The following is a 13,504-nucleotide window of genomic DNA, read 5'->3' as shown; positions in this document are numbered from 1 at the left end:
GAGGGTCTACTCAGATTAGCAATGGCTAGGCAGTGTCATATCCCCCTTTGGCTGTAGGTTCCCAGGTTAGGCACTAGTTCTCACTCCACTGAGAAGAGACAAAGTTGGCTCAAGGCATCAATGCTTGGTTTGCAACGACACAACTCCAGGAAGCTTCAGCTGGCCGTAGGAATGCTGGGAAGTTCTTCTCCATTGAAACACATTGATAAAGTTGCAAAGAAAACTTGGAGTGGATTTTCTGTTCACCTGTACTCTGCCCAGAACCCAGAGTGGGAAATCCATTCCACATTTTCTTTGCAGCTTTGCTTTCAGCTTTAGCCTTTGCAAAAAGAAGGCAGAAGGAGCTGGGAATGTTGTTGCAGCCTTCGGAGCTTCACAGGGTGAGGACAGGAGGGGGGGAGGGGGAGAAGAGAGCCCCGTGGAACTGATTGAAGTCCTGGGTGGGCCGGTTTGGCCCGTGAGCCACATGTTTGACACCCTTGGACTAGAGAATGGGCAAAGTCCACAAAATTACTTATCTCAGTAACTGCCTTTTGTACTTATGAACTTAAAATGGCAAAGATTCCTCTTGAGCATCTTTTATATATAATTCCCTTTTCATCTTGGCAAATCCCAGCTCCCTCATTGGTTGGATGGTGCTTGAACTATTGGGTAATGAAGCGTCTGTCACCAGTTTGGCCTTCCTATTGGCTCCCCTACACACTACTGTAGCCTGCGAGACATTCCCACAGCTGCCAAAATGAACTTGCCTCAGACAACCACATTTCCGATGCTTCTCCACCCTCTCCTGTGGCTGTCTGTGGAGAAAATCAGGGCCCTTCAACTTTACTGCAACCTCTCAGTTGACCGCAAGAAGTGGTCAAGCCACTCTTCAACACCCTATGGCCCACTTTTTCAACTAATCTCAGGAACAGCCTGAGCCTTGCCCTCCATGCACCCAGCAGCCGCCCAAAGGCAATGCCGCCCTGCTGCTCCTTCTGCACCTGTGGGCTGACTTTGATACAGCTGCTGACAATGTCCCACTGCCCCAAGCCTAACCAAGGCCCCAGGAGTTGCCTCCGCTCCTGCGGCCTTCATGCACACTCATTGGCCATCTCAGGATAGAGTGTGTGTGTGTGCTTATCCTACACAATGCTCTCCCCCACTCTTTCTAGAGCCTGTTGTATTTCTTCAAAAAATGGGCATTACTGTTAGTTTAGAATATTTTCAAAATATTCTTACATATTCCAAAAGAACTGTTTCAGCCTGACAACATACCTCAAAATACACACGTTCTAAATTCCAAACAGTGTCTGGGCTTAACTACAAAGTTACTGTGTAACAGCCAACAATGGCAGAACTAAGTAATGTCATATAAAGTTACTATATAGTGCATAACATGTCAGAGATTAGCTCTGACCAGATAATTTCCCTATGAAACACACTGAAAGATGATTCCATGACAATCATGGAATCATCTACAATGACACAGCTTTGCATGCTTAATATTCGGTAGCAATCTTTTAAAGGTAATATGATAGGATGGCCTTGTCAAATACACATATTTATAGCTAAAAAGCTGGTGCCTTATTTAAAAAAACAAAATTCTAAACTTACTCCTTCAGTCATTTAAACTCCAACACAAGTGTAAAACTGATCAAGTATAATGTTGGTATAAGGTTGAGTTAAACTGCAATTGAACATCAACAAAATTACACAGTAACCTGATTCTCAAAAAGATCTTCTTGCATCTCTTTCCACATTTCCAGTTCAAGGGCTGCCTTGTATTCTAGAGTTTCCCGTGGTTCTGGCTGGACTGGTGGAGCATTAACAGGATGAGGTGGAAGAACCTGTGGTGCTTCATCAGCATCAGCACCTAAACACTAAGGATGAAATGCTTTTAGAGAAGGCTTCCTTGAAAGCTGTCTTTCTTTTTCTGCACCATGAAAGTTGATATTTCACTAACCTGGGATGAATCAGATACTAGAACCTCATGCATTTTCACAAGTCCATAGTCTTCTAGAGTCATTGTATATGAAAGTTCTGCTATCTTGTTGCTTGGCCTGCAAGAGATACCAGAAACATTTCATTGCCCTTTTCTTCCAAGGTAGATATCCTTACTTGATAACAAACTGTATGACAAAAATTTATGTTAGAATGTCGCAAGTATTTAATACACTGGAAATATATACTTGCTGTTTACTGTAGTGCCACACATTTCCACAATTTCAGCATGCAGTACTTTTTTGCTCTCAGGAAACAACCTTTAGTGCAAAATACATCAATGAACACTGGGTTTCCTCTAGAGCAAAATACATCAATGAACACTGGATTACAAGTTTATTTAATATATTCCTAAACCATATTCTCAAGGGAGTTGAAACCCAAGAAATGTGTTTTTCGTTGTGCTGCTGTTCAAAAAGCAGCAGATCCTGTTAAGATTACTACATCTTGTTCAATTTTTTGGTACCTTTAGATCACAAAGGTTGTCGAGACCTAGACCTGGATCCCCCTGAACCACTGCTCCTCTCATAGGCTAGCAGGGCTCAGACCTGTGTGTCCTTGAAGAAGAAGAGATTGGATTTATATCCCACCCTTCACTTGAAGTCTCAGAGCAGCTTACAATCTTCTTTCTCCTCCCCACAAAGACACCCTTGTGAGGTAGGTGAGACTGAGAGCGTTATGATAGAAGCTGCTCTTGAGAGCACAGCTCTGACAGAGTTATGACTGACCAAGATCACTCCAGCAGTTGCATGTGTAGAAGTTTGGGGGGAAAAAAACAGTTCTCCCAGATAACAGTCTGTGCATGTAACCACTACACCAAACTGGCTCTGACTGCAGGCACACAAGAAACCAGACTTTTTCGTTAAATAATAGAAAATGTTTTATTAGATAACAAAAGGAATAAGAAAAATACCATTAGGCAACACAATCTGCTTGATTAAACAGCATAAAATAATAAAAGCTGACTTCTCTGTCTAGCACATTGATACCTCACATTGGATGGCACAGTCACAGGATTTCAGAGTCCAAAGGAATAGAGGGTCAAATATTCTTCTACAATTCAACATAGTCCACTCTGATATTCCCACTAAGCTGTGGCATCTTGTGAGCAAAAATTTAGCTTTTTGAGCTACTGGCATTAAAGTTGTGAGCTACTGCATAAATTAGGTTGCTCTGGTGCCATTTGTCCTGGGCTAAGACAAAAATGTGTGAGCCGGAGGCTAAAAAACTGAGCTAGTTCACACTAACTCAGCTTAGAAGGAACATTGGTCCACACCTCTGTCCAGTAAAATCACAAAGTCAGCCACATCTTCCCTTAATCTCCAGCTCCATTGTATTCTTTAGCATCGGAGATTTCCCAAATCCAACCAGGGCCCAACTCACAAGAATTCTCTGGAAGTTTGCATCATCACTCCTGCTCCCCCTCCCCCCTAACAAACTAATTGCCATATTCTGGGTTACAGCCTGGATAGAGCTGTAGATAGAAAAGATAGATTAATTATGGACACCTACAAAGCTGGGGCAAGCCCACCGATATTCACAATTAACCCTTGAGAGGAAACAGCATGCTTCACCTCAGAAAGGTGTCTGTAAATTTTCCTAGCAAATTTCTGAAGAACCTTGACCACCGCAGCCCACCAAAGATCACAGAAAGCTGAACAGGTTTAATATAATACAAAGAGCTTGACAACAGATAGTTGGCAAGATGTATTGTCCCCTTTTAAAGTGAGCCTGGAGTGGGTATTCCTCCTCAGGCTTCCATGCTTCCCTTTCTTACTGTGTCTAGTGACAGCCACCGCTGCTTACTCAATTAAAATATTTCCATTTAAATAAGCTCATATATATAATTTGCTGTACATCATAGAGTATGCAAGTTAAGTCAATGAGTAAATCCTTTAACGGTGTCCGCATGCAACTTGTCAAGAAGTTGTACAACCAGTTTGTTGTAGTGGTTAAGTGTGTGGACTCTTATCTGGGAGAACTGGGTTTGATTCCCCACTCCCTTGCAGCTGCTGGAATGGCCTTGGGTTAGCCATAGCTCTCATAGGAGTTGTCCTTGAAAGGGAAGCTTCTGTGAGAGTTCTCTCAGCCCCAACTAACTCACAGGGTGTCTGTTGTGGGGGATGATAAAGAGATTGTAAGCCACTCTGAGACTCTGATTCAGAGAGAAGGGCAGGGTATAAATCTGCGGTCTTCTTCCTTTTACTATTTACAGGATAAATGTTCTAGGCTCTACTGAAGCAATGATAAGATTTAAACGCGATGCAGGACAAAAGAACTTACTTGAATGATCTTCCACAGACTCAGTGTCTTATTTAAATTGGTCCATAAAGTGTGCAAAGCAGCTTGTCAAGCGGGCCTGATGACATTTCATCCAAACTGTTACTTTTGCGCTCTGCTTTGCCAGCTCCTATCTCTGTGTAACTTTCAAAGCATTCTTTCAGTCTGATTTCAGAGACAGTCAAGGCCATCTCTGCCTGATTATGTGTGCACCTGCAAGGGGCTTGGGAACGGAACAATGGAGGGAGGGACAGCTTGCTTCGTGTCTTGGGTTTGAACGTGTAACAGTTTATGCACTTAGTATAAGTAGAGAGTGTTTGCCCACCAAAGTTAGTTTTCAGAAGACCCATCTTGCTCTGAACTGTCAATGTCTCAATAAAGTCTATTCTTTGAGTGGCCTGGTGTTGATCACTGAATTGTCGGGGGACTTGACACAGCTATGTATTGAGTATTAGCACATCAAAAATCTGTAGCCTGAACAGCTGCTACACTGCTATGCTAATGGTGCATGCACATTCACTTTGCATTAATAGCAACCCGATTTAAATATGACATTGAGTGCATGTCACAAGGGTTATTTTTTTTTGTCTTCAAAGCATCACATGTTACCGACCTAATACATGGCTAACTATATATCATAGAAAGTTACAAGGAAGAAAAAGCTGAGAAAGATCTTTAATTTCATGAGCTTCCTTTCTTTCTGTTAGCAAACATCCAAAACCTTTGAAACAAACTAAATTAGCAGATAGGACTACAGTAACTTTTCTTTCTGTATTGGTGAGTTAGGTATAAAAAGAATTACCAAAGGCAATTAGGCTTGGACCGCTGCCATCTAGTGGTTATAAGGTTATTTCTCATGTTTGTCAGAATATAATGGAATGGTAGAATCAGAGATGAGCATTTTGAAAGCTCAAAGATATTCAAACACCACTAGAAACCTATATAAGCCAAAAATATACCTTGGGTTTTCTAAGTCTTTATGGTGAGGGCGGAATATAAGTTGAATAAAAACAAACAAACAATGAAGTCAGTCTTAACCAAGGCTTAACTGACAATATTTGGAAGACTGAGCAAGAAAACATTTTTTAAACCATAGCATACAAAAATGGACAATTAGCATGAATGAACTCCAAACATATTTTCAATTGTATGTATCCTTTTAAAGATCTGTGGGAGGATATGGACAGTATACCCTTTGCACTGTTCCTCTGGTATGTTCTTCCTGTCCAAAGTGAGATGAAATCCAGCTCTGTAAGGTGAAAACCAGCCCTGAGCAGACTAGCAGGGATACATAACAAACATGTAATATCCTCCATCTGATGTAATTAAAAAATAATAATATTGAATCTAATTAGAAATGGTGTTTGTGATGGCTATTAGGATGTCAAACAGAACTGGCTTTAACAGAGTAACCTCCATTTTTCAAAACATGCCATACCCTTGTGCTGCTGTAAAAGGGACTGTTTCACTGAAGACCTGTCGCCAGCACTGCTCTCGGTTAGCTCCCAGAAAACGGGTTTTTTCCATGGTCAAAACATTGGAAAGCTGGAGTCTGGCAACTCCCAGAAGCAGGTCTTTGGCCATTTTATCTTTGTGCCACAGCTCAACCAGCAATGGTAGTCTAAAATAAAGAAAGAGGGAAACTAACACAAAGGAATCTGTACTTTGTTCTTACAAGAAAGCATTATTTCGGCTTTTCTGAATGTATGTGAAAAACTAGTATGCTATTCTAAAATATAAAGAAAACAGGCAAAATAAAGTAAAACAGAACTTTATGAGCATGAAGAGTGATTTTTTTTTTTGCTTTTCGGATGGGTGGATTGATGAACAAAAGTGTAAACCAACTGGTATTAAAAATACAATCAACTGAAGTTCTGGAATCTGTTTCACAAGTGGCTTTAATAATTTTCATAGTAAATTTTCCTCATGAAAGATATATTTTAATTATGTGGTGATCATGGCTTCCCTAACAACCAGAAAAACCCCTTCTTGGCTATTTTAGATTCCTGACTTTTCTTGCTGACAACTTCCTTTTCCAGAAAGTGAAGAAGGAAACAAGACGATCTGCTATCTTGGATTTGATTCTCACCAACAAGGAAGAATTGATTGAAGAAGTGGAAATAGTGGGCACCTTGGGAAGAAGTGACCATGTGATTTTGGAATTTACAGTCTTAGGGAAGGGAAAAACTATACGTAGTCAGACTTATAGGTTGGACTTCAGAAAGGCAAACTTTGATAAACTTAGAACTATGCTGAGTAAAATCCCATGGTCAGAAATACTTAGGAAGAAGGGGGTTCAAGAGGGGTGGGAGTTTCTTAAAAGCGAATACTGAAAGCACAATCACAGACGATTCCTATGAGAAGAAAAAATTGAAAAAGCCTAAAGAAGCCGATTTGGCTCCATAAACAGCTCTCTAAAGACTTGAGAAATAAAAAAAGACTCCTTTAGGAATTGGAAGGAGAGCCTTATAACCAAGAATGACTATAAACAAATCACCAGTGCTTGTAGAGAAAAAGGAAAGCTAAAGCTCAGTATGAGCTTAGGCTGGCCAAAGATGCTAAAAACAACAAAAAAGGGTTCTTTCCTTATGTTCAGAGTAAGAAAAAGAGTAAGGACATGTTAGGCCCATTGCGAGGGCAGGAAAGTGAAATTGTAACAGGTAATGAAGAGAGGGCAGAACTGTTCAATTCCTACTTTTCCTCAGTCTTCTCTTCTGAGGGAAACGGTGCTCAATGTCACGGCTGGGGCCGGGTCAGGCAAAGTCCAGAGGCAGTCCGAGGTCTGTAGCCAGTAAGCAGGAGGGTCCGAGGCGCCAAATCCGAATCACTGTAGAAGTATCGCAGGTCTGAGGTCCAGAAGCCGAGGTCAGGGAGTCCAGAAGTCCAAAGCCAAAGTCAGGGAGTCAGGAACCAAAGTCAAGCCGGAGTGGATGCTAGAATGTCAGGGAGATGACTAGTTGCTTCCACAAAGCTTCCTCCCAAAGCCCACAGCTATATAGCCCTCTGCTGGCTGTTGCCCGTTTGGGCTAATTGCTGGCTCAGGGAGGCAGCCAGGATCCTGTTACCACTCAAGCATCCTTGCTCTTAGAAGGGCCAGAATCCTCTCAGAACTCAGGGCTCAGGGAGCGTCTTGCTTGTGAGCGTGCCGCCCTCCTCCGATCCCTGAGGTCCTGCCGGAGGCGGTCACGCACACGAGCCACCCGAGAGGGCGAGGCAGGGGGGCTGGGATCTTCTCCAGCAGGAGGCAGGGGCACTGGTGCAGGTGGCAGGGGCACAGTTTCCTCATCAGACTCAACTTCCTCTGAAGGGTCCCCAGCACCCATGACACTCAACATGGCAAAAACAGAACATATAAGGAGGGTATGAAGTTCCAACCTAGGCTCAGCATAGGGGTAGTACATAAACACCTCATTTCTTTAAATGAAAGTAAGTCCTCAGGGCCAGATGAATTGCATCCAAGGGTTCTGAAGGAGCCTAAGGATGTGCTTTCTGAGCCTCTGGCTATTATTTTTGAGAATTCTTGGAGAACAGAAGAGGTGCTGGAAGATTGGAGGCAGGCGAATGTTGTCCCCAAGAAGGGGAAAAAAGAGGATCTGGGTAACTAACGACTCGTCAGCTTGATGTCTATATCTGGAAAAGTTTTAGAACAAATCATCAAACAGTCGGTCCTGGAACATTTAGAAAGAATGGATGTGATTACTAAGAGCCAGCATGGTTTTCTCAAGAACAAGTCCTGTCAGACTAACCTGTTCTCTTTTTTTGAGAAAGCGATTACCTTGCTGGATCAGAGGAATGCTATAGACATAGTTTATCTTGATTTGTGTAAGGCTTTTGATAAGGTTCCACATACTATCCTTGTTGACAAGTTGGTAAAATGTGGTTTGGATCCTGTTACCGTTAGACGAATCTGTAACTGGTTGACAGATTGGACCCAAAGAGTGCTTGTGAAGAGGAGTGACAAGTGGAGTGCCTCAGGGATCTGTCCTGGGACCTGTCTTGTTCAACATCTTTATAAACAGTTTGGATGAAGAAATAGGGGGAATGCTTATTAAATTTGCCAATGACACTAAATTGTGAGGGGTTGCAAATAAAGTAGAAGACAGAAACAAGATACAAGATGACCTCGACAGGCTGGAAAACTGGGCTAAAACCAATAAAATGAATTTTAACAGGGATAAATGTAAAGTTCTGCATTTAGGTAGGAAAGATCCAATGCATGGTTATAGGATGGAGGAGACTTGTCTTAGCAGTAGTATGTGCGAAAAGGATCTAGGGGACTTAGTGGATCATATGCTGGACATGAGTCAACAGTGTGATGTGGTGGCTAAAAAGGCAAATGCAATTTTGGGCTGAATCAACAGAAGTATAGTGTCCAGATCACGTGATGTGATGATATTGCTTTACTCTGCTCTGGTAAAACCTCACCTGGAGTATTGTGTTCAGTTTTGAGCACCACATTTTAAGGATATTGACAAGCTGGAATGGGTTCAGAGGGCGACAAAGATGATGGGGGGGTCTGGAGACCAAGTCCTATGAGGAAAGGTTGAAGGAACTGAGCAAATTTAGCCTGGAGAGGAGGTGGCTGAGAGGTGATATGATCACCATCTTCAAGTATTTGAAGGGCTGTCATATAGAAGATGGTGTTGAATTGTTTTCTGTGGCTCTAGAAGGTAGGACCAGAACCAATGGGTTGAAATTAAATCAAAAGAGTTTCCAGCTCAACATTAGGAAGACCTGACAGAGTGATTCCTCAGTGGAAGTCTTCCTTGGGAGGTGGTGGGCTCTCCTTCCTTGGAGTTTTTAAACAGAGGCTAGATGGCCACCTGGCAGCAATGAAGATCCTGGGAATTTAGGGAGAGGTGTTTGTGAGTTTCCTGCATTGTGCAGGGGGGGTGGACTAGATGACCCTGGAGATCCCTTCCAGCTCTATTTCTATGATTTTACATTTTGATTAAGAATTGGTGTCATAATTCAAGATCACTTTCCAGTGTGCTTACCAGCAACTATTACTTATGAGAACAATGCAAACTTCTAGAAGAATAGATGAACTTCTCTATAACTTCTCTATATTCTTCTATAGAAGAATAGATGAACTTCTCTATAAGACCTGACACATATTTTGATTATCACAGTGTTTGTATACACTATGCATTTTGTACAGAGAACATGACCATTCCCAGAGAGTTAAGAACATAAAATAGCCAAAAAAAAAATCCACCCAGGATTACTAAAGCGGGTCTCATTAACAGAATAAGACATACAAAGTTACTGACATGAAATATACTATTTGAATAAAATGGTATTTCCTGAAACGGATATTTAGCCAGTAATTTCAAAACTTTTCAATATTGATAATATTGTTTTGCACCAATGGGTACATAAAAAATATATATTTCTATTACTAAACCAGTAGTCTCAGCATAGATACTACCTGAAGAAAGTATCCTGAAGCTGATGAGGTAAAGTTGCAAAATCAAATGCACAGTAGGACTGAGGAAGAAAAACTTCCATGTTTTTCTTCACTTCTACAGGAGGACTTGTCATAATAGGTGCAGCACTGCCAAAAAATGGATATGAGTACCTATTGAGGAAGGAGGGAAAAAATCCAAATTAAATTCTTGTCATTTGTAACGTTCAGATCTTTTAACTAAAAGACTTCTAAACCAACCATTATAATGACATAATGCTACCAAGAATGTGGAAATTATAGAAAACTTTCATTAATTAAAAAATGCAGAACTCAGTGCTGACCCACATCTACCCAGTAGATGTGGGTCAGCAAATGGTCATGCATTCCTGAAAAGCATGATCATTATAGAATACATAATAATATAAGTGGGAGGCCCACAACACTTGCATGGGGGGGGGGCAGAATTCCATCTCTCTTCCCTCCATTGCAACTCTAGGTCCCATCACCCACCTTCAGTGACAGCAATGGTATGTAGGAGCTGCTCCCAGCATCCTCCACTGACACAGCCAGCCCCAGAGGCTCTCTTGGAGTCCTCTGATGCACAGCCGAGTCCAGAGCGGCTCCCTGAGCACACCGCCATGGCAGCCTGGCAGGGAGCAGCTTCCAAATTGCTTTGCCAGTGCAGCAAGGCCCATAGCCTCTCCTTGTGATTGACAACAGTGTTTGAACCCCAACCCCAATAGCTCTGTGTGAGTGAGGGCTGATTATTAAACGGAGCTGGGCTGCCCTGTCTGTGAATGTCTCTGGGGTTGAGAGAGAAGACCTGAGGTGTGAGATGGTCATGACTTTTTGATTTTTAAAGAGACAAGAAGTGTGGCAAGTGTGATGACCTGACCAACTTATATCCCACAACCTAAATAAGAGGTTGTAGAGGATGACAGGCACTCTATGTGAGTGGACAAGAGGCATCACAAAGTTATTTTAAATTCTTTCTGCCTACTCACACTACAGCACAGATCTGAACTGGGAACTTGTTGCAGCTGTGTTGAGCAACAAAAATTCAATCCAAGATCCAATCATCCGATCAGTTTGCAAAACGGAGAATGACAAAGCAAGGAAGCCCCGCCTAAGCTACAGGTGGCCTGAAGGGCCAATCTGTCTTCCCCCTTCCTCCAGGGGAGCAAAGAAGCCCTCTGACCTCACAGCAAGGTTGCCGGTCAGTAGGGATGAATTTCTAGCACATGACTTAGGTTAACTCCAAACCATGTAGCTAAACGCTGAAGTTGTAGAAATGTTGATTTTTACATTCCAGCAAGATGAGAATGCAGTTACCATCTGAAAGCAAGTTAAAAGGTTTGTTTTCCTGCTTTTTAAATTACTTATGAGAACAATGCAAACTTCTAGAAGAATAGATGAACTTCTCTATAACAATGAGGACCTGGCACATATTTTGATTATCATGGTGTTTGTATACACTATGCATCTTGTATTTTGTGCAGAGAACATGACCATTCCCAGAGAGCTAAGAACATAAAATAGCCAAAAAAATTTTCCACTATCATTATGCTAGTTTAAAGGCACGGGAGGGAAAGAATCTCTGCAAGCAATTGCCTTATATATATAGACCAGACAAATCTCCAGTCTGTCAGCCTGGGAGAAAAAACCATTGCCTTAATCCCCAAATATATGAGAATCCACCAAAAACAAAGTCATCACAGGATGTCTTTGAATTGTAAAAAAAATAATTTATTTGTGTTGAACCTCAACGCATCTAAGGCTAGCAACACACTCCAGGAGCCAGTCTGTGAGATACAAGGGATAGAATCACAGCTCTACGTAAAAGGTCAATACAGAATTAGGTGCATCTCATACTTTTTCAAGTGGAAAATCACCCTTCTTTCAACCACAGAACTATTAACTAAACATGTTATACCTTAAAATGCAATTAACAGGAAAGCCAGCATCCATATTATAGACTGATCTTAAATCTAGAGAGAAGCAGAAGTGATGAGATACCGCTGGAACTGCAATTTTTTGCCCTGTAGTAGGCTCAGAGGTACCAGATCCAGTGACATGTTGAGACTGGGATGCAGGCACTTGAGTATTCAAAACTGCAAGAATAAACAAACAGCATATTTATTTTTAAAAACTTCAGCTTTTGTTTCAAAGGGATCTTGTATCTTCACCACCCTTCACAGCTATGTAATGTAGTTCTTAACATGCATCTATGCTGTTAATATTTCAGATGTAAATTTAACTTTTCCCTTTCTAAAACTAGATTCTGAACTACTAACACTATTATAGGCTGCTGCCAAATACTCGGGACACATGACAAAAACTTGATCCATAGGGCAAACAAGTTTTCACATTTCACTGCTTTTCACATTGCAAGCAGCCTTCCAAACATTGGCTGTATTGTGCAAAGTGGCTACATGTTGACCTCTGACTGAAACTTTCAGAATAGGTTAAGTTTCCTTTGAGCACTCTCTAGGATTAACTATTTCTTTCTACAGAAGAAGAAGACTGCAGATTTATACTTTGTCCTTCTCTCTGAATCAGAGACACACTGTGAGGTAGGTGGGACTGAGAGGGCTCTCACAGCAGCTGCCCTTTCAAAGACAACTCCTATGGCTGACCCAAGGCCATTCCAGCAGCTGCAAGTGGAGGAGTGGGGAATCAAACTTGGTTCTCCCAGATAAGAGTCCGCACACTTAACCACTACAACAAACTGGCTCTCCAGGATACTGTACTGTATATTCAATGTATTGTATACTGTATTGTATATGCAATGAATAGTGGGATAGTGGAAGTCTCAATTGTAAAATGAAGATTACAAGCTGGTGGGGAAGGATACATGGAATCTCAGGGAAAGTAGATTTGAAAATCCATCTTTACTATGGGTATGCACTTCAAAATTATCATTTTAATTCCATATCAGAATGTCTGGAATGTCATAATAATAATTTTGATTAAATAATGGAAGTATTGTTACCCTATTGGAAAGTTGAAATATTGAAACAATATCAAAAATTCAATGAAGGGGGGAAGGTGGAGCGTTGCTGGTGCATGGTGGACGCGACTTGACGGAGCTCCTGAACAACCCCCTATACGTCGTGTGTATAAAGTCACCAGACTCAGCTTTTGTGAGTTATTTCAATGGGACAGCAAACTAAAAATAAAAAGGTCGATTTCGAAGGAAAAAAAATCGGTGGCGGAGTTCTTTAAAGCGGATAGAGCGGGAAAGGTCAATCGCCCTGCTACTCGTTTGGTTCCAAATATGGCCGCTAGTAACTCTCCCTCTCCCGACCTGGTGATAGAAGACGAGGAAGCTCCCCTATGTAAACGAGACTTAGATGTTTTGAAAACTGATATCCATCGGTTTTTTACTGAATCGATGGAGAATTTCCTGAAGCCCATCCAGTCCAAGATGCAGAAGCTCTCAGAAGAGCTTTCAGTAACCGCCAAATTGGCGGAGCAGTCAGCAGAAGTGACTATGGGGCTTAAGGAGGATGTAAAGACTATGAAAAAAATATGAAACATTGCTTGACAGCAGAATTTGTATTCTGGAAAACTGTTACAGGGCTTCAAATCTTAAGTTTAGAGGCTTGGAAGAGGGAGAGGAAGGAGCTACAGATTTATCTATATTTATGAATAAGTGATTGACGAAAGCCCTAAAGATGGAGGAGGGATCATTGATTGCTGTAGCGAAGGTGCAAAGATTAGGATCGATGGCATCGGCGAGAAGAGGGAGACCAAGGGATGTGTTGATGAACTTTGTTTTCCCTAAAACAAGAGATATGATTTTGAGGGAGGTGAGACTGAATGGTGCAC

The 13,504-nt window shown here is 41.7% G+C and overlaps 1 protein-coding gene across 1 annotated transcript in view; it reads right to left on the bottom strand.

The window, feature by feature from the left end:
- The window catches only part of CEP120 (centrosomal protein 120), an 82,066-nt gene that overhangs the window by 46,946 nt on the left and 21,616 nt on the right, over positions 1 to 13,504 (bottom strand). The window contains exons 9-13 of the mRNA XM_060235529.1: positions 11,607 to 11,784; positions 9,695 to 9,844; positions 5,702 to 5,884; positions 1,946 to 2,042; positions 1,704 to 1,862 (exon numbers count right to left, since the gene is read on the bottom strand). Coding sequence (XP_060091512.1) covers positions 1,704 to 1,862; positions 1,946 to 2,042; positions 5,702 to 5,884; positions 9,695 to 9,844; positions 11,607 to 11,784 — 767 coding nt within the window. The remainder of the gene's footprint in view (positions 1 to 1,703; positions 1,863 to 1,945; positions 2,043 to 5,701; positions 5,885 to 9,694; positions 9,845 to 11,606; positions 11,785 to 13,504) is intronic.

This window comes from Heteronotia binoei, chromosome 4 (assembly GCF_032191835.1).
Source record: "Heteronotia binoei isolate CCM8104 ecotype False Entrance Well chromosome 4, APGP_CSIRO_Hbin_v1, whole genome shotgun sequence".
Lineage (NCBI taxonomy): Eukaryota > Metazoa > Chordata > Lepidosauria > Squamata > Gekkonidae > Heteronotia > Heteronotia binoei.
The sequence above is the reverse complement of the archived record's forward strand: the minus strand, read 5'-3'. Positions and strand labels throughout refer to the sequence as shown.